Raw genomic sequence first — 24,400 nt, 5'->3', positions numbered from 1 at the left:
GCAGTCGGTACAAGCATACGCTGAACGGTGAATGACACCAGATTGTATGATTTGAGTGGTTCACAGCAGATAGGTTGAACTAATCAATTGCAGCCAGAAATACCAAAGTGCTTGTTTTCGTAATGACACACATTTTTTACGCATCACGCACTAAGTCCATTATCTGCACTTTGCACGATCTCCCTTTAAAGTTTCTCTCATCAGACGTGACTCCTCCCGTGTTGAACTTTGAGACCTGCTAGATAGCAAACGCATTGGAGCAACGGTGTCGTTTCATCACGGACTAAAAGGCAGCGGGGTGACACTCCTTTTAATGACCTTCCGTCGGCGGCAGTGGAGAGGACACTGGCTTCTAACATGCCTCGCTTCACAAACAAGCGTGTTTAGCAGAGACACTTTCTATGTGGACATTTATTTCTAATAGAAGTCAAACAATAACGTATCAACAATGAGGCCACCGGTGGAAGTCTGCGTTTTGATCCTTTCTCTCTTGGCTCCTGGCGTTTTGTACGCCATGAACAACATCCCTGCGCTTCAGGAGTAAGTGTGCATGCCCTCTAACAACTTCACTGTCATCTTGGCCTGCTGTTTGAAGGCATTGCACAGTGGGCCTAAAGCCGCTCATAATAATAGGCTTATAATGCGGCCCACAGCCTGAGGGGAAAGGAGGTTTAGCGAGGGCGTGTTTATCCAGAGGTAACCTCGTTTTAAGTTGCTGTTGAGATTCCTAAAGCCAACACAGACAACACAATTCATTTCAACCTTAAGGCTCAAATTTAGAAAATGTTAAAAGTAAGGACTTAACAATATAGTTTCTGTACTAGTAGCGTCCTTTTGGATCTAAATAATGTAAAAAAAGAAAATGGATATGTAATGAAACCCATAATCCTTCATTTCTCACCTACTTTTTTTCTGATGAAAATATGAATGTATAATCAAGAATGCAACTAACAGTTATTTTAATTTTCGACCAGTCTGATGATTTTTTTTCTATGACATGAAGATAATTTTCTGAAGCACAATTTGCAAATTGATGTATGACCTCCCACCATTACTCCTCAGACCTCTTCCTATCCTTGGAATGGGAATGGTCGTCCTGGGATTAGTTCTCATCGTCCTCCTCATCATTGTGCCGAACAAGATGAAAGTGGACCCTTTATTCTATGGTACAACCATAAAGCAGACACTTTAATCAATGATATAAAGATGTTGTTTTTTCACTGTGCCTCTTCGTGTCTGTTCAGTATTTGCAGAGTTGTCCTTCAGCTGCATGGTGGGCCTGACTAATGCTTTAGAGCAGGACGGGTTCATCTCTGGCTTCATGGGTTTCTACCTAAAGATGGTAAGAGGACCCACACTGAGTTACACCTTTCCCCTCTCTGCCTGAGACAACTTCTCAATAATGGTTTGTATTTCAGACTTTTATATGTCTAAAGTTAAAATTCATCATGTGATGCCATCTCTTCAGGGTGAGCCTCATCTAAGCACCGCCTATGCTGTGATGATGTCTTACTGGGAAGGCATCATTCACTTTGTCCTCTTCCTCACCATCATCCACCGCATGTTCAAAGGGTAAGCTGTGGCATCACCGTCAGAAACCCGTCCGCTATGTGTCCAGTGAGTCCTCTGATGAGACCTCTTGATTTTTCTGTCCATGCAGGAAGTCCTATCGTAGCCTGGGGCTGCTGTGGGCGGGCTCATCAATCGCCCATCAAATTGTTCACGTCCCAGGGGTGGTCATTGGTGAGCGCTGCCTACATTTGATTCGTCACATCCTCCACGTTGTTTGTGTCTGTTTCTATTATTGATCTTCTCATTTGTGCAGGTAAATACGGGTCTAACATCCGACCAGCCTTTTGGAGGAACGTCCCCTTCTTCTTGGTGCCTTTCTGGGCGGCGACGCTGCTCTTTAGCCGACCCAGAGAGATTCCAGTCATCCCAGCAGACAAGGTAAATCAGTTCAGACATTTATATTATATTATGTGTATCTATAGAGAAGTGATGTCCAACCCTTGTCCCTTTTTTTAGATTGTTTCATTTGACCTTTTTTCAGAGGACCGAAAGGTAAATCAGTATAGTATTTATCTTTGCAGTAAGAGGAAAAAGTGAAGATTAAATAAAAGTATGAAAAATATACAGCATTTTGTGAAGCAGACATTTGTGTGTTTTTTCCTTTTTCCTCACTCTAATAATCTCACGACTTGTCTGGGTCCTGACCCCCAAGTTGTGGACCTCTGCCATAGGGGATCAACTCATTTGTGCTTATTTACTTGATATTAGCCTGTATTTGTTGGGCATTCAATTGTAAAAAAAAAGAAAATCTGCCTATACTGGTCAGGCTTTAATGACCACTTGAAGTAATTTAAGTGATTGGATATGGCGCATTTATGAGATTTTTCCTGTGTTGACTAGATTTCAGCGGAGCAGAAGAAAGGTCTGCTGTCTCGACCTGTTGACCTGCTTCTATCGATTCTGTCACTTGGAGCAATGGCCTTCTCTGTATTCAGAGGCTTTGTGAGTAAAATTTAAATCTGTCCAACATTTCTGCTTCTGAATGAACTCCCTGAGACGTGAGGTCACATGCGGAGTACGGATGCTATAACTCACTCCTGCTGCTCTGCTCCAGGTGGTGCTGGACTGCCCTCTAGACACCTGTTTCACCTACATCTACCAGTACGAGCCCTACCTCAAAGACCCAGTTGGCTTTCCAAGGGTTATGGTGCGTCCTGAGAAAAGCACACCGCACTAAACCAGATATACTCAATATTCTGGTTCAAAATGATAAATGATATTGTTGTGCATCACTCCTGCAGATGCTGGTGTATTTGTTCTATGCTCTGCCTCTGCTGACTGTCTTCACCTATGGTCTGAAAACACCTGGATGCACCTGGATGTTGGACTGGACCATCTTCTTTGCTGGGGCCATGGCTCAGGTAACTGATTATTTATGTCTTTGCTGTTATTTATATTTATATTCCTTGAAAAAGCAAAATACAGCATAAAAGCTGACTTCCTCCTGCTGTTTTCTCAGACCCAGTGGTGCCATATCGGAGCATCTCTGCACTCCCGCACTCCCTTCACATACCGAGTCCCAGCAGACAAATGGTGGCCTGTTATCACCCTAAATGTGCTGCTGGCTGCTGTGCCGGCTCTGCTGGCCCTGCGCTGCCACACCAACCCCACTTATTTTATGAAAACTGTTCCCGAGGGACAGACCAACAACGGGAAGAAGAAGAACTAGACCACACACCAGCCACAAACTGTCGAGGAATACTTCACGCTGAGACAAGGCTCATGTTTTCTGGGGACTCTCTTTGGCACACAAACTGCATGAAACGCAATTTTTTTTTAACCTAAAACCCCCAAAAAATCTAAAAACATCACTCTCTGAGTCAACTGTTCAAAATAAGTCACCTCAGGCAGCAGTAGCACTCCCTGCATGAACTATTGGACTCTGATAAGAAGGCTGTTGATGGAGTTGAGGACTGTCATCAGCTTTCAGGTGACTCATGCAGATAAGTTGGTATCTTTCCAAACTAAGACTATTGACCTGGATCATACAGTTCGGCAACACCACTGTTTCGATCCACACCACAACTCCACAGCTTGAATTTTATTTTTACACATCTAAAATTGATAGTTTTCATTGTTTTAAAACTCAGTACCTTTTTCAGAAAAAGATTCACTGATTGCTTAAAAGGCTGAATAACTAAAAGTTGCTGATAAGGGAGATAATATCCGATGCTAATCAAGTGGAGAATTAGATGATAGAAAAACTCCACCTGGTGCCTTTGTATTGTGTAAAATATTTGATGATGAACATGACATCTTCAAATGGTTTGTTTTGTTGGAACAACAGTTTAAAACCCAACGATATTCAGTTTACAATGATATAAAATGGAGAAAACCGGCAAATCCTCAAACTTCATTTATTGTCAAAATAGTTCTGTCCATCAACTAAAGATGAATCGATTTCAGCTTTTGTCGTGACTGCATCTCGGTGTTGTTTTTTTTGTTTCATGTGCCACTTTCTTTTGTACAATAAAAGAAATTGAACATTAAATTTGACTTTTTTTTTGGATTCAAATAGGATACAGGTTACGTGAGCCAGCTGTGGGCGTCTGTGAATGTCTTAGATGAAGTCTATCTGCACTTCCAAAAGTTGATCATAGATCTATGTTACAATGTTACAACCTGAGCAGATTGTGCCTCATGTGCTGTGAACTGCAGTTAACTCTTCTGCTTTCGTCAAACTGATAAGAGGTGGACCCTGGATTTAGGTGAGCCACGACCACAGAAATGATCACATGACACGTCGGTCAGCTGTCCATGGCCCAAACATTGTTTTTGTTTTTGGTTCCAAAGTGTATTTTTCGTATGGCATATAGTTTTCACATGGTGGATTGAAATTGTTGTCCTTCTTTCTCAGAGGTTGTGGGCTGAAATTCCCATTTTGTAATTCAAAGTTACACAAAGTTTTTTTTTAACACATTTTCCCATTAGACTGTAGTCATGGCAGAGGAGAGATAAAGTAATCGAAAATTTGCTTTTAGACCATCATGTCGAAAAACACTAGGATATGCAAGTGGTTTTAAATGACTTACAAATAATAATGAATTGATTAAACATAAATATCATAGATGACAAAGGGGCTGCCTGGACTTTTTAAACAGAATTGAAGAACCATAGATAGATTTCTGTGGATTAATCGGATTGAACGTTTTACTTATTTTCTATTTATTTATTTCCAACATACAACAAATAAGTAAAAAAAACTAAAGATGAACAAGTAAAATTGGCAGTAAATATAAAAAATAAACAAATTATCATAAACGACGTGTAACCCTCATGAATTTATCAGAAAAACTGTGTTTCGTTATGTTGTTGTTCACGTGTATTTTGCTAGCTTAAGACTGCATTGCGCCAGGTGTTTATTTTCATGATGTGAGTGAATGAAAAACGGAGAAACATCTATTGTGTAAAAGAAAACCAGTACTGTAGGGAATACTGAGTAAATATCACAACTGTGAACTTCTGTCGCCAGCAAACTGTGAGTTCTGGTGTTGTCAACACTTCATTCTGTAAAGAGAGTGATTAAGGATTTGACTGCAATAATACAGATTATAAGCAACCCTGTAGTTTTTGCCAGTATCAATATTTGTTAAGCGTTAAATTTGCTTACTTGCTCAAACAATCTTTCAGTAACAAGGTAGGAGCAGTAATCACTTTTTGGCAAGTGGGAAACTACATTGTATGAGTTGTATCACCCCTTTAAAAGGTATTTTTAAAAGGTAAAAAGGACTGGATGGGCTATAATCTGTCAAATATGACACTCATTAATAAAATGTATTCAATTTTGAGACATGAATAACAATAACGTTAGATTACTACGTTAATTCAATCATCTTAGCTGCTGTAACGATTACGTTCATGGACATGTAATTGGTAATAATGCTTGTATCTATTTACATCAAGTCATACTCCGATTATTTTTTGTAACGTTAGATGTCTTATCCATAAGACTCAAAACTAAGATAAATGACATCAATTCTACCCAAGGGAACGTCTCACTCTATGTTTCAGAATAACGCTACATGACTTATGCTAGCTAGCTATGTTAGCAAATCATTAAATCCTCGGCAGACCTTCAACCATTACTGATTGTAAACCTTTTCAAAGACGGGTTTCGTTCAGAAGAACCTTCAAACTAACTTTTCTGTTGCATTTGTTACTTTCTTATAGTCTGGTTCATTTTTCTTTCTGCTTCTAGCTTACTATCGTTACGCTCTCTAGCTCTCTAACAAAGGAGCGCTGTTGTTTTTCTTCCTGCAGCGCCTCTACTGCCCTCGTTTGGACTAAAATTGCCGTATCAGATGGAAAAAGACATGAACTCTCCTTTTTATAGCCTATTTTTAGTGGGTTATACGTTTTTACAGATTTTATGTGGCTGCTGGAATGTGAGTAGTTTTTGATCTATGTTGGCTGCATTGTTAAAAAATGTCAAAAGTGTTGTTAACTATTGTGTTGTGTGTGATTTGAATTAATATATGAGATTCAATTTCCATTTTAGTTTTAGTTTTGTTTGTATCATAATATAGCTATTTACACATTCATATGACTTTACTGTAGCATATATATATATATATATTTATACATATTCTAATAGCCCATTTTGTCCTGAAAAATGAGGATGTAAATACATAAGAAGAAGAATGTAAACAATCTGTATAAAGTCTTTAAAGTAGTAACTGCATCTGTTATGGTATGTAAGAAGACATATATTTTGAAATCTTAAGCTCCAGAGGGTTAAATGGAGTTAGAATATATATTTTTTAATATCTCCAAAAGTATAAAAGCGATAAACGTGTATATGTTTTTGGTGAAATCTTTGTTACATGAAACATGAAACATGAAAAAAATGCAATTTACTGCTCACTTTACACTAAAGTTACCCCAAAAAGAGGTTGCTTGATATTTTGATTGCTTTGAGGTTTAGGGCAGATATTAGGGTACTTTAAGTGCAAATTTGAACTAAATCCTTTTTGCTGTATTTTGCTGTATAGAATATTTTTGTTATCACCATTAGAATTAAAATTCTGCCCCTGGTTCATCCTCTGGAGACCATAAATATCTACCTATTGTTATGGTAAGCCATCCAGTCGAGATATTTAAGTCTGGATCAAAGTGTTACTAGCATCGCTAATAAAAGTTGCATGTTTGAAGCTGAAAACCAGTTGATGTTTTGTTGACTTAAATACAAAATAAAAAAACCACCAGAAATGCTGTTGTTCGTTTTCTCACTTTATTAAGAATGGAATACAACAGCAGGACAAAAAGTCATAAGAACACCAAAAAAGTGGATGACCAATCAAATATCAAAGGGACCAAAGACAAAAAAAAAAGTGACGTAACCATCAGGTAAATATAGCCGTGCAAAGATTGAAAGTATTTAGCAATTCAGATACAATCAAGTGGTTATCTCAAGAAAGTATTGTGTAATCCCATCCTCACTATCTATGTCAATGGGACATATTCACTATAGCTGAGAGGGCAAGACAAGGTCAAGCTATTGATCAGGGACCAGCCAAAAACAAACACCACGATATTTACAATACAGAGATTAGACGCAATCAAATGATTAATTTAATTTATTGTTGATTGTTTGATTTATATACTGGTATAGAAAAAGGTTGTTACATTGGCTCTCTGAAGTATAAGTAAAAAAAGAAAGCATATTCACTAGCAAACAATTCATAATAAATAGCAACATAACACAAAAATAGCAAATATTAGAAAAAGCACGTCTGTGGAGTAAAACAAACTAACTAATCAGGGGCTCAATGGAAAAAGTAACAGCTACAGTACACATACAAAAAGCTCAGGGTCACCGGGGACTGAATGCTAACTTGCATCAATTACATCTGTGCTTTGCTAACAGAATACTAGGATGAGAGTCATTTTTCATGTAGAACAAGCAAAGATTTGCAAGAACAAAAAAAGTGACTCCGCACTTTTCTAAGTTTCTCTCTTACATGCACACGCTCACACACGCTCACACACAGCTGTTAGTCTGACCGACAGAGAGGGCTTTAGTTCAGAGACAGGAAGAGGATTTACCTTTTCGAGATATTTCGGAGGGAGGCGTTAATAAGAGTTAGTGTTATAGTTAGTGTTCACATGGACCTCAGTTAAAGGAAGCAGGGTAAAAAAAAAGCTAAACTCAGGGATAAACTGTATGTTAGTGTAATAAAACCTTATTGATCAGGAGAAATAAAGTAGAAATAGAAGTAGGAAAAGGAATGGCAATGGTGTGGACTACTGTCTTTCTTTATGGACCAGGGTTAGCACCTAGCCATTGAAGAAGGTTGTGTTATTTGGTTCAGTAGTAGCTGTGTGTCTCCTCTCTGGCCTTGTGTCCCTCTCCTCCATGTCTCCTGTGGCCGCGGCGTTCGTTGTGCTGATTGTGGTGGTGGCGTCGGTACCGGTGTGACCGCCGGGCTAAACGTGGAGGGAAAAAAACAAGTGTTATGTTTTACATACACTGTAGTAGATGCAGAACTGTCTTCTGTTTCTTGCTTTCTTTGCACTTCTCCGTCACATATTAATACTGTTAACTTAAAAAATATGTTGAAGGACCATCAAATTGTGATATAGATCAACTGATGCTGGACTTTAGGCTGATTCTGACGTGAATATCAGTTATAAAATCCAATAACAACAAATTGGCAGAGACTTTTTTGGAAGTGTTCTGCAGAGTAACTGTATTGTAAATTGCTCTAAATATGACCATCGAAAGACTAAAGAAATGACAGTATATGTAATCAGGAAAGTAAAAAAAAGATATAATAATTTACACTGACCACCTGGATGGGGGCAGGATAACAAAAGACATTATTATGGATCCTCAACACTGACACAAAGCAAAAGGTTATCAGATGATACTTAAAATATAAGGTGACTAAAAACCTTTACTTACATGAAACATAGCAACGCTTTAAAATAGACATTGAACACTCACACTTTGTGCAGATGATCCTCGGTCTCTCCCAGCTCCCGTCGGCCCGGCAGCGAGCAGTGGGGATGTGACGCTGGAAGAAGCCCTCAGAGCACTGGTAGCGTACCACTGCATGGATGTCATAATGTGACCTTCGCCGACCTATCAAATGGGCGTTCTCCACTGCGGGCGGCGTCCCACACAGCACTGCAGGACATCATGAAATAAAACCATCGTAGAGATGAGAGGCATACACAATATCTATTTCTCATCAATCCAGACGTGCATATGGTGCCAAAAGTGTGTATGACCCTCCATGATGAAATAGCTAGGATATTAGTGTCAACTTATTACACTTATTATCTTTTAAGTGCAGATACTACAAATACTGGTGCATTTTCTATACTGCTAGGTATTGACCAAATTCAATAGTGCAGGTGTGCTTTGCCTCTAGATGGCAGCCTTGTTGCTGTATCTGCATGTGAATTTGAGGGGAGACCAGGAGGAGGTGATGGGTCTCTGCAGTAGACAGGGAATACAGCCAAGCCACAGAGCCATGAGGCCGCAGCCAGACACTTAATCCGTTTCTCCTCCATCCCTATCCATCCTTTTCTAACTCCTGACCATCCTCTGTTTCTCCAGCGTGTTCCAGTCTTTAGCTTTCTTTGCATCCTAGAAGCTCTCGCTGCATTCACATTCAGGTCGGCTGAGTCGGGTCACAGAGGGAAGGTGTGGGAGACTATTAGGAAAACTTGGCAAACTGTCTGATTTCACATTTGTGGACAACGCAGTAATTGGCAATAACTGCAACTAACAGTTCTGCTGTCTGTACAAGTGTAAGAGAGCCCAAGGGAGAGTCGGCAATAAAGAGAAGATTGAGATTGATATTGCTCTCGAAAATCAATACAGGTTTGAGACTGACTCACAATCTTCACTTAAGTTTGTGGTTGTTGTCAATTTTTTTGGAGCATCTGCGGCTGTGACCTTTAAGGGAGAAAAGGTGCAAATGACTGAATCTTTTCTACACAAAGAGCACAAGAATTGATGATGAGCAGTGATGACTAACAGGTGGCAGCTGGTCAGTGAGAGAACACAAGCACAATGTATGAAGACAGCTAAAATCTCTCCTTATGAAGTGATTAAGCTTAGATTTGATGGGAGAGTCATACTGGACCTGAACGTGCAAAACAAGCTATTGTTCATTTGCACACTTTTGCTTGCTGTTTGGTTAGATTGAGATCAGCAGGATTTCAGTACCTGTGCCTTTCTTGCAGATGTAGGGCAGGTTATAGTTGCAGGGCACGTCGTTCCACTTGCCGTCCTCATGGGCAATGGTCACCACACAGTCCTCCCCACCCGCAAAGAAGTTATCTGGCTGGCTCTCCCTCCAGTTTTCATATACCTGCACGACAGCAAAAACAGTTGCTTTCATTTGTCAGCACCATCAGAGTGTTAGTCTCCAATCTTTTCCCTTTTAAAGGCAATGATGAACACTTTCAGGGGAATGACATTTGCTACATTACAGATTAAAATGCTAAAAGTTAAAACAAGTATCTTACTGAGCAATGGGTCCTTTATGAACACCAATATTTCTGCAAATGTTAAGATTTCTCTATTTGTGTTTTCCAAAGCATTCTTCTCACTGGTTTGAAATACTTCTGCTCAGCTCAGGATTTAGCAACTTTTTAATCATAAATCTGATGCCAGATGTGGTTTGTCTGCTGTTGTTGGATGGCTGCTCTCTATAACATCTAATCAATTGTTTCAATCAATAATAACTGATGTAGTTTTTCTTAATGCTTACAAACAGCACATAACAGCACAATTCAAGAGTGATCACTGACCAGATCGTTGCTGTCGGTCCACTGAAAGTCCTCCTCCACTGTGCGGTCATTCAGACCGATCCAGGCATTGTCATGACCCAGACCTGTAAAAGACAACAGCACAACTGTTGATACACTGATCTGTTTTTCTTCTCCCTCTTGTTTATTCCACCGTCTTTTATCTGTATTATTTCACGACTGCTTCGTTCTATTTGTGACTTCCTCCCTCGCCTTGATTTGTCTTCCATGCTCTCCCGACATCATACATCAAATTAACAACTCAGAAAGACTGAGGAAATAAGTACAATTAAATGAGATGTATGCTATATGTTTATTTTATTTTGTTTCTGAATATATAAACATTTGGTAGCATTCAAAAAAGATTCGAGTGTCTGATGAGTACTGTAGAAATACACACATACCGTTGATAAACTCCTGCTCAGTGGCTGAGATGACGCTACTGAGGTGAGCACTGTGCTCTCTGCAGTCTTTCTCTGCATCCTCCCAGGTGTGTCTGTGGGTGAAGTACCTGTGGGACAGTGAAAGTGGATATGAAAATGCATATTTCATACATTACGCAGCAAGACAAGTTTGAATGGTACAGAGCTCTGTGGTAAGTATATCAGGAATAGCTCCAGGGTATAAAAGAGTAATGCAGACAGATGAGGCACCTGTGGTTGCAGTTAAATATATTTTAACAGCAGAGCCAGTTTTTCATCATTTTTACCTGTAGCAGTGGCCGTGGAACTTCCTCCAACCGTGCTCGCAACCTTCTACGTCTGAAAAGATGAAGAGAAAAAAGAGAAGATGTGAGAGAAGCTAAGATCATCTATTGAAGGGCACGCAAAAGCGTAGTAAAAGAGCAGGGACACAAAGTCAGATAAAATGCTCTGTGTAACATGGGAGGAGAGAGGAAGCTTTTTTTTTAAACCAAGCGTTGCATCCCATTTGGCAAATAAAGACAAAAATATATGACTCGAGCATCTTGAGAGGCTAAATACATGAACCAATTATACAGGCTCGTTTTCAATTCACAACAATTCTCTCTGCACTATTAGTATTCATTAATAACATCAAAGCCAGTGGATTAATTTATAACAGCAAAGGTTAGATATTCATTCATTCTAATTACTACTAGTGCATGGCACGCACGCACGCACACACGCACACTCACACACACACACACGCGCGCGCACACACACACACACACACACACACACACACACACACCCACACACACACGGAGAGCAGATCTGAAGCTGGAGGAGGCTAAAACAGTGAGGTGATGAATCATCGCTTATGTGCATGTTGGTTTGAGTGTGGGATGGGGGGGGGGTGATTAGAGCCACCTACTACACAGACACACTTGTGAGTCTTGCCTCACGCTCATGAAACTAGATTGCATCTTTTTTGTTGTTATTATGGGCTGCCGTGTCCACGTTGGTAGCTGCCGTACGCCACTTTGATTTCCTCACACTAATTACTGATTTACCTACTTCGATATCAGATTACCTGCATCAGACTATTTTACCACCAGCAGGTTCATTGCTAGCTTAGCATGATTTATATTTCCTAAACAAAGCCACCCACCTGCTCATTTTCTCTGGCTTGTTTCTCGGCCTCCCCATTCTCAGTTATGACTTTTAATTACTTAGCTTAGCATAAAAAACTGTTACAGGAGGAAACAGCTAGCCTGGCTCTGTACAAAGGAAAAAAAAAGAAGAAAGAAAAAATACACCAACCAGCACCTCTAAAGCTCACTGATTAACACTAATATTAACACTAATATTTTGGCAACTCTCATCAAGACAGTGAATAAGCGTGGTTCCCCAAAATGTCACATTTTTATATATTGTCTTCTCTGTCCTTTTTAATGTCCATCTTTCCCACTTTCTTTATTTGACAAAGAACTTTTTATCTTTTGTTTTGAAAAGTGCTATTTAAATATAGTGTGCTTGCCTACTTCCATTTGATCCACTTTGATCCAAGCAACAAAGCTCCACAGGGCATCTTTAAACTACACACACTACATTATACAGGTACAGCAATAATCTATAACCACAGAAAAGTATTACTATCACACCAAACACTTCAGACTTGCTTGGAATAACAGTGTGTTGTGCCTGCAGAGTTTCAGTCATTATCTGTCAAGCTGTAGGCCTATGACACACACACACACACACACACACACACTGCTTAGAGATGCATCTTTGTGATGTTGTGTTATGACATACAGCTGTAACAGATCAAGATTATTTTCACCAGCACAGTTTGCACAACAAACATTTTACTGCAAGATGACCGAGAATCTTAGCAAGTTCACCGCTGTGGCTGCACAAACGACAACGTGCTGAATTTGTTGATGCAGTATTCTCATTCTCACCTTTCTCACACGTGTCTCCTCCATAGCTGGGCAGGCAAAGGCAGAGGAATGAATCAATCTTGTCGATGCAAGTGCCTCCATTTTCACATGGCTCAGACTGGCAGTCATCAACATCTGTGAAAAAGGGAAAAAAGCAGCAAGGGTTGCATATCTCATTAGAGTTCAAATTAACTGGATGTATTCTGCTAATCATGTTGTTCATAAAGAGAGAAAAAACTCTTTCGTCTTGATTTTGAACGGTGAAATTGTCCATTTGGGTGAGTACAGTGTGAGTGTGAGGAGAATACAGACAATCCCCTTTACCTTCCTTATTTGTCCTCATTCTCTCACTGAGGAAGACACTTCAAGCGTTATTGCATCCTTCTTCATGCATTTACAGTAAAGAGCGTAAGGCTGACTTGATGTATGTCTAATGTCTTCTTTTGTCTCCTGTCCTTTGTCTCCATTTACAAAAAGGCTGCATGAGGGAGAAATAGCACTTTGCATTGCTTTTACTTTAAAGCAGTTATAAATTTGGCGGAGCAGAGAGGAGAAACCTGACCAGAGGATTTAGGTTCGAGCCCCCATTTTGGCAGCCATCCACAATACAGAAGAAGCAAAGACAGATGCCAGCTCCAGGGCTGCTGTGCTACAGTGCTGTCTAACCCCTCTGTGAAAATAAAACAAGAAAAAGGAATATCTCCTCACAGGGATCGATAGAGTATCACTTTATCATTGTAAACACAGAGCATGTCATTTTCTCTCACCACTGTGGGGGGGTTTTTTTTGGACCCATAATAATAGATATACCCCAGGACTGCAGAAATCTATTAAAACTCACAGCAAGAGAGCAAAAACAAAGCTCCTTATACATTTTAATCATTCAGACAGGGGCTGTAAAGAGCTAAATGTGTCAGACAGATCAAACTAGAATGACCTTTAGCCTCATGAAATATCTGTTTCAGAGTGTTTTCACGATACACAATGAGGGTTGGTTGCAATAAGGCTTAGTTTGTAATCTGAACTAGATTGTGGTTTATCAATAAAGCATGTTTCAGAGTACAAGTGGGGCGAATTAAGTTTGTTTTTCTAATCCAATTTGTTTTAGTTTTAACTTTTTCTTTAAAATGTTTAATGTTTGATCTAACTTTAATCCAACAGCAACAATTGTTTTATAGGAATGGCAGCTGAGGCTTTTTTTTGTGGTCAGATATAGGAACTTAAACCAGTGGTTTATGCTAGTGTGTTTTCTCTCAACAGGCTTGAAGTTGAGCGATCGATCAAACAATGTTGTTTGTCTGTAAGATCATAATTCAAGAAGATAAGAAGTCGTCTTCCTTGACAACTTGGTTCATTGGTTTAAATCACTGAAAGCCACTCTGTGTAGAATTTGAAAATGTCCTACTTTTGCAGAATGACACTGTGACATTACAATTTGGTATTAAATAGACATTATATTTACAAAACACTTAGATGTACCAACGTGATTTATGAGAGATGAAATGAAACCATGTGGGTAGAACTCAATTCAAATTGTGAATTTAATCTCCACAAGAGAGAATTTATCTGAAGTGCAGAGTTTGGATATCCAAGTACACATGAGAAAACCAGAACATGTAATTCCTCAGGCCTCAAACGTGTCATAAAACAAATGTTAAATGGTTTGTGTATTACCAAAACCTAGCTTATACATTTTAAAATTGTTCTATAAAAATTAAAAAAAGCTAACGATGACCTTGAATGACGTCTCAATGTGTTAGTTCATAGTTAAACACACACCACCAACTCTCTCCTTTAAAATCAGTCCAGCTCTTTGTTGTTCAACCTAAAAAGTCTGATCCCCTCGTCCCTCTCATCCATTATGCAGAGGGGAAGCTGCTCCTCAGAGAGATAATACTGCAAATTCTGCAAATCCATAACAAAGCCCTCCAGCATACCCACACATCAGCTGCTGGCTGTCAGTTCAATTGTCTGTTTCTCCATCCGTCCAGCTTTCTGTGACACTGAACAGATAAAACTTGGCACTGAGTAAACATTAAGGGTAGAGCCCAAGACGGTTTTAAATATATATATATATATATATATAAGGTTCGTTGTAGAAGCTTGTAGCTTCTTGACCTCTCCTATCACACTTTTTATTATATGGATATGGATTATGGGAGGTCTTATGGTGCTAATAAAACAAAAATGTGTTACTATGTGTTTCACGTATTACCTCCCCCAAGGAAGTCATGTTTTCATTTTTTTTTAATTTGTTTGTTTGTTTGCAGGATTATGGGAAAAATACTGGGCCGATTTTTATGAGACTTGGTCGAGTGTAGCATTAAAATTTGAAGCGGATCAGAATCACGGGTCTTACACAAACTACAGACGTTTAGAATAGTCACAGTACAAAAAGCACTACTAACAATAAACAATTTATCCTATGAAAACGGCCTTTCAAGCCCAGTCCTGAGAAGATGTCTAACAAGAAGAAGTAAGTGAATACATCTAAGTGGGTCTGTCATGGGCCTTTAGATCAGAGAACATTATTTAAATAAGAAATAGCAGCAGAAATACTGACAGCCCATGGCTGCGTTTCATTTATGCTAGTGCACTGCTTGTTATGTGGTATTGCTCAAATTGATTGCAGTAGGTCCACTGTTGGGCAAATGATTGAAATGTAAACCATAGAAACCCCATCTTCTGGTGTTAAAGCCGGGTCAACATTTATTGTATGTCATGTGACACTGTCTCTCCAGTCATTTCCTGCCTGGCTCTGTATTATTAACCATCCAACAAAAGGCAAAGGAGTACAAGAGGCTCATGAGGCAGCAGGTCCTGTAGTTGAGATGCTGAGTTGAGATGAGACAGCATGTGTTTTCAGAGTTTGTTCAATACATTTCCCACTTCAGCTATAATAAGCCAAATGTGATTATTGGTCTGTTATCTTTACAATGCTGTTGGTACCCATAATATTTCGTTTACATGCGGCATAAAGCCATCGATTATAAGGCGTCATGCGCATCTGCCGTTTGTGGTCAAGTTTTGAGGTGCACCCATTGACCACAGTGTACGCTGGTTATCTGCAGATGTTCATTCTCACCTTGAAGACACAGGATCACATCTTATCACATCACATAGAGTTACACCACATAATTCAGACCTGACCTTACTGTGCTACAGCCAAACAGATAGGAAGAACAACAGGGGAATCAGCCTGAAGACAGAGGGAGGACATTGCATGTAGATAAAGAAGAATTGATCAGGAAGATTTAGAATGTAGATTCTGTCAGTCCCTCTTTGTCTTGCAGTTCATGCAGGTCACAATTGGTTTTGTGTCTGCTGGCCCTGACCTCCTGTAGTAAAATGAATCTTATCTCTAACCTCTAAAGGTGTAACCACAAACAACAGCGATCAGCACCTCTCAGCCATCTTTGTACCTGAACAATTATATATTTCCTCCTTCCTCTGTTAGTTGCTGCTTCTGTCAGCAACATATCATCAAATTCTGTGAATGGATTTCTGTGAAGTTTTTTGGCATAAAGGCCCTTGGGTGAGGAACAATTTATTTATTTTTGTAGAAATCCTTAACCTTTAGGTATTTTTGCAGGGACAAGAAATCAATTGAGCACAAAAAATGAACTGACTGTAAGCAGATACTTATTTCTTTGCTCCATGCGACAAGAAGAACCTTGGCTGTGAAAGCTCCCAATAGTTTGACATTGAAGGACCAATATCATCGCCCTGTGCTGTCGAAGGTCTGATCATAACCTTTGACCCCAGCCCCCATTATAAGCCCCCCCTTATTGTGACGCACAGCTCGACCTTTGACCCGCCAATAGGCCATTGGAGAGCCTTACGTCAACATGCATTAAGGCAGGGCTGACTTTATCGTGAGTCTGTGTGGATACTTGCATGTGTCTGTGTGCTTGTGTGGGATGTGTGCGTGTATGAGTGTGTGTGGGTTTGTGTAAGCATCACTCACCAATCTCACAGTTCTCCCCAGTGTATCCTTGTGGGCAGTAGCAGCTGTAGCCCGTTCCCTGCGGAAGGCACTTGCCTCCGTGCAGACATGGGTTTGTCACGCAGGGATCCACCTCGTCTACAAGAGACAGACGGATGGAGGGAGGAGGGGAATGTTGGGATTCAGAATAAGGGGGTTGATTAGTGATGCTGTACAGGAGAACGCTTCCTCTGTGTGTAAATGGGATTTATTTCGGCCGAGGACAAAACATGTGTAGCGAAGCTCACCAGCTGAACAAAGCTTAAATATTTATTTCCATGGTGATCTTCTGACGTCGGATGGCTTTAACACAATTTTCCACCCTCACCACTTCTAGGATTTTAAATAAAAAGTAAAAAAGGCATGACTCAGAAAAAAATATGCCACCCTCATTTTCCACCATTGCAGGCAGCTTAGTCAAAACCAGCGGTTACAACACACAAGCATATCCATTTCACACTCCGTCTCTTTTCAAAGGGATCAGAAGCCAGAGAGCCTCAACCTCGCCATCCCCTCACAGCCACAGTTGTCATGGTTACCATATGGAAAGCGAGGCCTTGGCTCACTCCACCGAGCGTAGTGGGCAGCGTGAGAACTTCAGACATTAGCCATCCTCAACAGAAATGAGCAGACCTCCCGCCGAGGGCCCCGGCCCCGCTATTCACCCCCTAAATGTGTGCGTGTGTGGTCTCCTTCCACAATTACACATTTCCATATCAATTGACACACTACCACGTGTTTCTCCCCTGAGCCGCTCATTATAGCAACTTAAGGTCTTTGAAAAAACCGTTCATCCTGGCCGCAAAAGCTCTGCTGTGGGAGTCTTTGTTCTGCCAGCTCTCTCTGACACTGAGGACTGCTTAGGAGGGGGTGGTGTGTGTGAGGTTGACAGTGTGTATGTGTGTAGGTTTGTGTGTTTGTGTTTACACATTACGAAGAGCGAAAATCTGGCTGTGATTAGCCTTGAAGCTGATCCTGTCCAATAACTACCCCAGAGGCAGATATCGACAGCTCACATCCTCTGAATTATCATGATGTCGGCTGCTGTGTTGGGCAAAATAAATGTTCAAGGATAAAAAAAATAATAAAAAGAAGGGTTTTCAATCAAAAGAGCAAGATTTCTCAATAGCGTCCATAGATTTATGTTACGTTTTGCCAGCCAATCCTCTGCTCGTGGTTTGAATTCTGCTGAAGTCAGGTGCTAAAACCAGCCATGCATTCCCTTTAATGTACATCAGTCCAGGCCGAAGTGCACTCGCACCCTCCGCGTCAGTCAAGGTCATGGCCCGCCTTGACAAATCCCAACTGTTATGACAAGCAGATTTACTACAGCATGTGTGTGTATGTGTGAAAGATAAACTCTGTGCGATTGGCCGTTCATTAAAGCGAGTGGTGCAGAAAAATCAATAGAAGTCGGTAGAAGGAGTTGACAGAGTGGACTGTCCCTCGCTTTGCACAGCGGCCGACACCACCGGCACAAACAACAACAATAAACTGGCAACAGCTAAATCCAACTAATATGTTTACAGAAACAGCACAGGAAGATGATAAGTGGCAGAGGCAACATTGGGATACCTTAAAGTATTAATCCACACATCACACGTAGCCTTTGCTTCGAGTAATAAAAGCTACAGACACGGTGGAAATATGGTTCACTTTGGAAATATTATTTTCGGAGAAGCACTTCGTTGGCATTTCTGTGAGGGCAGGGAAGCACGAAGAGGAAGGTGGAAACAAGTAAGCATCTGCAATTTAAGTGTAAACAGAAAGATGGTGTGATAAAAATCTGTTTAAAAAATGGAAAGAAAGGCGACTGCATTGTGTGTTGAATCCTTGTGTGTCTGAATGTGTTTGTTTTTGCTTTGATCAATTTGCTTTGCTCCTGAAGGTCCTTGAATCTAACCTGAGGCTTCTTTTTTTTCTGTCCTCATTGATTTAACTGACTGATGAAGTGCTCCTTGATCCAGTCAGGAGAGAAAATACTGACCACCACCATGAAACCCAACCACAGGGGACTGAACTAGAGACGAGAGCGAAAGAGAAAGAGAGAGCGATAGAGAGAGAGAGAGAGAGAGAGATGGAAGACACTATTGTGGTTGAATCTCAAGCGCATCCATCCACCTCTCCTGTTTGTGTAGCAAAGATATCACCGTGCCTTCTGCCTGCATGACTCCAGGGTGTCAGTCAATCAATCAACACTCATACTGTACACCAGAAGCCCAGATGGTCGCCCTCAGGTTCTTGTCGATGCATTTTACAGCTGTTTTCCACTCTCATACTCGAGCTCGGCCATATCTGCCACAGACATGAGCCGCTTTCACTGGGAGTAAAATAAATCACCATAAAAAAAATATGTGATAGCATGATGGGCGCCAGGTGATAGGATGTTCTCTGTGTGAGCTCTCATTATCAAGCAAAAAAATAAGTAAACTGGTTGGCCAGCCAGGAGCTTGACTGAGAAATACAGAGCTGCAGACTTAATCAACAGATTGTGTGGTGGCGGGAATGTGGTCTCTGCTTCTGGTGGGAATAAAAGGTGTGTAGCCAAGGGAATAAACACGGAGTTTTTTGAATAAATATGCCAGTGGCGAGGTCAGGGGAGGAAATGAAAAGGCAATATTAAAGGATACTTACATATTTACAACTTGGGTCTTACTTTCATCTGCCTTCATATCCTATCAGTTATGAGAACCTACCAAAGTTAATCCTGAGACATGCAGGCACATTGACGCACCCAAGTGTGAGCAAGCAAGAAACACAAACAGTCACACAATCGATTCATCTTTACACACGGAGGCCGTGACAAATAAACACAAAAATGCAAAATACTCGGCTGTGAATATTTTGCATCACAGCTATTCATACCAGCAGCGGTGCATATTTGAAACAGTTTTCAATAAAATGTTCGAATAGATTTGCGCAGGCAGGGGACCAACTAGCTAGATCCTATTGACCTACAGCAGCGTCTGACAGTCTGCCTGAGGTAAACTGTTGGATAGCCTGAGCTACCGTAAGCTGAATTTGAGTTTCCTCTGGTAAACAGTTATGCAGTGAATATTGCAAGGGCATTTATTGTGAAAGGTAAGAACAGAGGGAGTAGATCTCACGCGCTGCCTTTGTCAAGGTTAAATGGAGTAGCAAACCGTCTTGGTTTCGGACCGAAGGTGCCTCCATGTTGTTGTTCAATATAGAATAAGCACAATGTGATTTGTAGATGCCCTTATTCCTGGTGTAAAGCCTAGCAGGGGTATATGTCGATCCATTTCTTGACTGGTGGTGGATATAGATTTTGTTACTTTCAGACTGCGCCGGGCTAGATCGATCCTTTCATCAAAATACTCCTCAAAAAATATACATTTCTTCCTTCAACAAGCAGCCAAACTCTGATTTGGAGAAATTTTAAAAATCAATAGCTATCTTAGCACCGGTGACTTCAAGTCCAGTCTTTGCAGAAAAGCAATATGGTTTACACATTCTTACTATTGGCAATAGAAGCGATGGTCAAAACTACAAAAATAAGACCCACATTGCATAAAATCTGAATTATCACTGAAGCCTATCAAATCAAAATTGTGTTTTTTGTAGAATAATATCAACTAATTACAAACTAATACATGGATGACAAAACATCTGAAAACAGGCATACAATGCTAACCTGTTGGGCTGAGATTTATGGTACTGATGTTGACTCCGCCTCTGCTGCTCTCCTCCTCCATGTTGCCAGGTAACAGGGCCCCTGACCCCACAGCGTGAGACCAAGCAGACTCCTCCACATCTGGGGGTCCCGACAGTAATGGAGGATGATCCAGAGAGCTGTTCAGAAGTCCTTTCTCCGCTGGGATCCAGTGGGACGATGTCAGGGTCTTAGTGGAGCTGTCTGAGCGAGTAGATGGAGCTGGGTCTCCTGATCCGGCAGTTTGAAATGGGGAACGGGGGGATGATGGTGAGGTTGAGAGGGATGGGGTTTGGGATGGTTGGGAGGAGGAGGGAGATGGGGACGCAGTAACAGAGGACAAAGGTGGTGGAGATGAGGAGAGGGATTGGTATGGATCTGGTGAGCTTGATGGGGATGGGATTTTTGCCGGTGAGGTGGACGAGGATTCAGATTTAGATAAGTCAACCCTTTCCGACCCAGTTGTGGTCATCACTGTGAGCTCCAGAGGACTAGCAGTAGTAGTGGTAGAAGTGGTAGTGGTGGACTGTCCCTTCCTGTGACCCCTGTCTCTAGATCGTTCTCTGGATCTTTCTCTTGGTTTGCTTGTTCCAGCTGGTCGACGTGAAACTTGTACCTCCCCTTTTGCTTCTGCGCCAGTGATTTCTCCACTCCCCTCTTCTTCTCCTTTCCCTTTATCCTCTCCTCTCGCCTTCTCTTCTCCCCTGCTCCTGTCCTCCCCTCTGTTCTTCTTCCCTCTTCCTCTTCCTCCTCTACCGCTGCCTCTGGAGGTTACCGTCTCCTCCCTCTTGTCACCCGGCTGGGTTGTGGACGCTGATTCAACACGGACCCATGTCTCCCCTTTGGATGAGGTGATTCCGGGTGCAGAGCTGGAGGCGTTGGACGTGTGCGTATCTGAAGTCTCCCAGCTCTTGGTGCTCTCTGTAGTCATAGAGTTACTGGAGGCGGCCAAAGTAGATGCCAGACGAGTGGGAGATTCTTCACTGGGTGGTGTAGAGTTTTCCCTTGTGGAGCTGCTGAACCATGAACTGCCCCAGGAAAACAAACCTGCAGAGGGCACAAAACAAAGAAAAAAAGAAAAGAAAGAGTGAAGTCAGGGGTCCAATTTTGCAGACAGAGAGAATAGTGCGAAAAAACAAAGCCAAGAGTGACTAACAAAGCAAAAATCTTCTTATGGATTCACTTTGCTTTGCCAAGGGAGACAAAACAAACACTTCTGAGCTGTCCGTCAGCTGTTTTTCCTCTATCATTGTACCAGCACCGTCTACACTTCAGTAAGATCACAGTCAGCTAGCAAACCTCTGTGAACACTGTAAAGAAGAACATTTGAAATAAACGTCTGAACATTTCCCTATACAGTATGTTATGCATTATTGTCACAGAGATATATATATGACCACTGAACACAGTAGAGATGGATAAGCAATGGCAAACATTTCAATACTCACCTGTCTCACTGCCAATCAGCAGTAAGTGCTTGTTTGAAACACGCAACATTCAGCACTGAGTGTAAGTGTGAGCCTTCAAACCAACATAACGCCGTGTTCATGTCACATCAGAGTAGCCACTGACCGGTTTCTGACTTGAAGTTGTAATTACAGCACATTAAATGCCTTTTTTTTCTTCTGAAAACTCAGGCATGTTCGCCTTGACACTTAATGGAACTGTTTATTTAAAACAGCCACCGTTAACGACAACAAATAAACAAATGACAAAGACAAACCAGACGTAGGTGAAGGTTTAAAAACCTCTCTGCACCCACATTAAGACAAAAACAAACGCATTCAGGTGAAACAGAATGAAACTAAAGACCACCACAGCCTCAGAATTAAATCAACAACTCTGTAACACAGTTCTAACAAACACTAAATGGATGCCTGCCATTTGGAAACCACTTTCATCCTCGTAAAATCACATACAGATAAACCTGCTGCACCCAGAGACAGGAAAGAGGAGTACATTTTGATGAGTTGGATTTAACTCGTTTTCCATCATCTCTCTCTCTTTGAAAGAGACCAGATGTTTTTAACCCATGCCTGTGCCTCAGTGTTAATAATGGGCATCCAGCTCAACAGAGACAGGATTTCTCTGCATGGATATGACAGTATGCCACTACATGCTGCATGTCTGCCATGCAGCTATTGATAAAGTATTATAGAAAAATTGTATTTAGCTTTTTCCTGTGGTTTTGACATTAGTTCTGCTCTTTTTTTAAATGCAAGTTGAAACTGTTTAGTTTACTGTTTGAAGAGGTGGGCTTCATTGATGAAATCCTCATATCATTTCTTAATTTTGATGTTGTGGATTTACTCTCAATAAAGTCTTTAGATGACTGCAGTGTTTGTGTTCCTCACTGTTCATGACAGTTACACTGAGACACGATATTAAAGTTACAGATGCCTTGGCCGTGAGATGGACAACTCATCATAACTCTACTGTAATGAAAATCATCTTGTGTAACAGCAGTGTCAATCCACACAAACCTGAACCACCTCAGGCTTCTGAAGACCACTTTAAGTACAATATTGCACCCGATTCAATGTCGTAGGCCTACTTTACAACATACACAGTAACATAAAGGCTGTAGTCCACAGTTTGTCCCAAAGTAAAAACATAAATGTACCCCATAGTTATTCTGGGTCAATGTAGTTAGCTTTTTCCTCAATGTGTTTTCATCTGTACCCCTCCAGTGTAAGTAAGTAAGTAAAACTGTATTCACATAGCACCTTTTATACTTTACAGAAACAAAGAAAACACAGAATACAAGAAAAAGTAAATACAATTAAGAACACACAACGCAACGATTAACCCCACATATATATTATAGAAAAAACTATGATAGAAAAGCCAACTCTTCTAGGTGTTTATCGATTTTGCGTTTGGCAAGGGTATAGCCAACAGGTTTTGGTTGGAAAACCTAAGTGGACGCTCGGCGGTGTAAGGATTTAGTAGCTCGGAGACGTAGACCGGGCTCGGCCAAGGAGTCTCTTATAAGTGATTAAAATAATCTTAAATCAGTCCTGAACTTGACTTGCGGCCAATGCAGCAACGCTAGGAGTCTACAGCCCGTCCCAGTTAAGAGCCTAGCTGCTGCATTTTGTACAAAGTAGTCTTAAGTAGCTATTACTTAGCTTTGTTGCCAAGTAATGGTCAGTTAAAAAATACAAAAAGTATACATTATTTTCACATGTTATGGAATAAAACTATATAATTATAATAATACATCTAAAGCCCTGATTTTTAGACTTTTAAATAAATGTCCTGCTCATTTGGGTATGAGTAATTCCTACAATTATGCAAATTAACTTTCTTATTAAGCTGAACAGATAAATATCAGTGTTTATACTATATAGCGTTTGTTTGTGTTACCATTTAATTGGTATCTGACTTTGACCTCGAAATAATCTAATTAAAAGTCTAATTAATGTTTTAGGCATTGACTTTATTGCTTGTATGGCAGAATTATGGCTGCTCATTATTTAATTATGCCTTAAGGAGTGCTTTTAATATTTCATTTTAACATTTATATGTTTAGTTATTAAATCATTATTGTAATAATAAATTATTGTAATAATAAATCAACGACAAGTCACAGTTAAAAGAACAGATTTTTTTTTTTACTATTTATATTGTATCCCAAAATGAGGGAAATCACAGCTGGAGCTCGTCAGCTGTCACACCTGGGGCTTTTCTCGTTTCTCGATTTTGTGCCTCGCTCCTCCGGCTTGTGACCCGGAAATCATTCTCAGTGCTCCATCTTTAAGGACGTCTCAATGCCTAAAATCCATCTTGAGGAGCGAAGAGGCTTGCCGGGGGGGGGCAATAAGTGAGGAAACACCAGCGCGTCCTTTTTGGAAGATATATATACAATGTATGTCACTTTATTTGTACGGTACTTTTCATACAAAGAAAGAGGAGGTACTGGACACACTCCTTTTGTTCTCCTCACTGCAAGGCGTCTGCTCTCCAAGTTACGCCTTATTCATTGTGTTTCTCTAATGAACTTCAATCCTGGGGCTTCCTTGTACTGTAATTAATGTACCATCCTGTTGTGTTTCCCCAA

The 24,400-nt window shown here is 40.7% G+C and overlaps 2 protein-coding genes across 2 annotated transcripts in view; one reads left to right on the top strand and one right to left on the bottom strand.

Moving 5' to 3' along the window:
* The first annotated feature begins 300 nt into the window (after positions 1 to 300).
* On the top strand, positions 301 to 4,063 carry LOC306706420 (transmembrane 6 superfamily member 2-like). Its single transcript, XM_079173498.1, has 10 exons — positions 301 to 540; positions 1,063 to 1,166; positions 1,245 to 1,342; positions 1,469 to 1,572; positions 1,661 to 1,743; positions 1,826 to 1,950; positions 2,413 to 2,514; positions 2,627 to 2,719; positions 2,814 to 2,933; positions 3,032 to 4,063. Exons 1-10 carry the CDS (start codon positions 449 to 451, stop codon positions 3,239 to 3,241), a joined length of 1,131 nt encoding a protein of 376 aa, XP_079029624.1. The 5' UTR covers positions 301 to 448; the 3' UTR covers positions 3,242 to 4,063.
* A 3,816-nt stretch (positions 4,064 to 7,879) lies between these two features.
* The window catches only part of LOC306706080 (neurocan core protein-like), a gene marked incomplete at both ends in the record, with an annotated part of 28,666 nt that continues 12,145 nt past the window's right edge, over positions 7,880 to 24,400 (bottom strand). Inside the window, 9 exons of the mRNA XM_079172990.1 lie at positions 7,880 to 7,998; positions 8,519 to 8,701; positions 9,752 to 9,896; positions 10,339 to 10,421; positions 10,740 to 10,846; positions 11,045 to 11,096; positions 12,701 to 12,814; positions 16,647 to 16,763; positions 20,320 to 21,384. Coding sequence (XP_079029116.1) covers positions 7,880 to 7,998; positions 8,519 to 8,701; positions 9,752 to 9,896; positions 10,339 to 10,421; positions 10,740 to 10,846; positions 11,045 to 11,096; positions 12,701 to 12,814; positions 16,647 to 16,763; positions 20,320 to 21,384 — 1,985 coding nt within the window. The remainder of the gene's footprint in view (positions 7,999 to 8,518; positions 8,702 to 9,751; positions 9,897 to 10,338; positions 10,422 to 10,739; positions 10,847 to 11,044; positions 11,097 to 12,700; positions 12,815 to 16,646; positions 16,764 to 20,319; positions 21,385 to 24,400) is intronic.

The sequence above is a fragment of the Pholis gunnellus genome (genome assembly GCF_910591455.1).
Source record: "Pholis gunnellus genome assembly, chromosome: 14".
Classification (NCBI taxonomy): domain Eukaryota; kingdom Metazoa; phylum Chordata; class Actinopteri; order Perciformes; family Pholidae; genus Pholis; species Pholis gunnellus.
This window is presented reverse-complemented; position numbering and strand designations above follow the sequence as displayed.

What these genes read in the sequence shown, in the direction of transcription:
- LOC306706420 (XM_079173498.1), top strand. Translation starts at nt 449, where the DNA reads ATGAGGCCACCGGTGGAAGTCTGCGTTTTGATCCTTTCTCTCTTGGCT. An exon ending in AACATCCCTGCGCTTCAGGA is followed by an intron (nt 541 to 1,062) that starts GTAAGTGTGCAT and finishes ATTACTCCTCAG; the next exon opens with ACCTCTTCCTATCCTTGGAA. An exon ending in CGTCCCAGGGGTGGTCATTG is followed by an intron (nt 1,744 to 1,825) that starts GTGAGCGCTGCC and finishes TCATTTGTGCAG; the next exon opens with GTAAATACGGGTCTAACATC.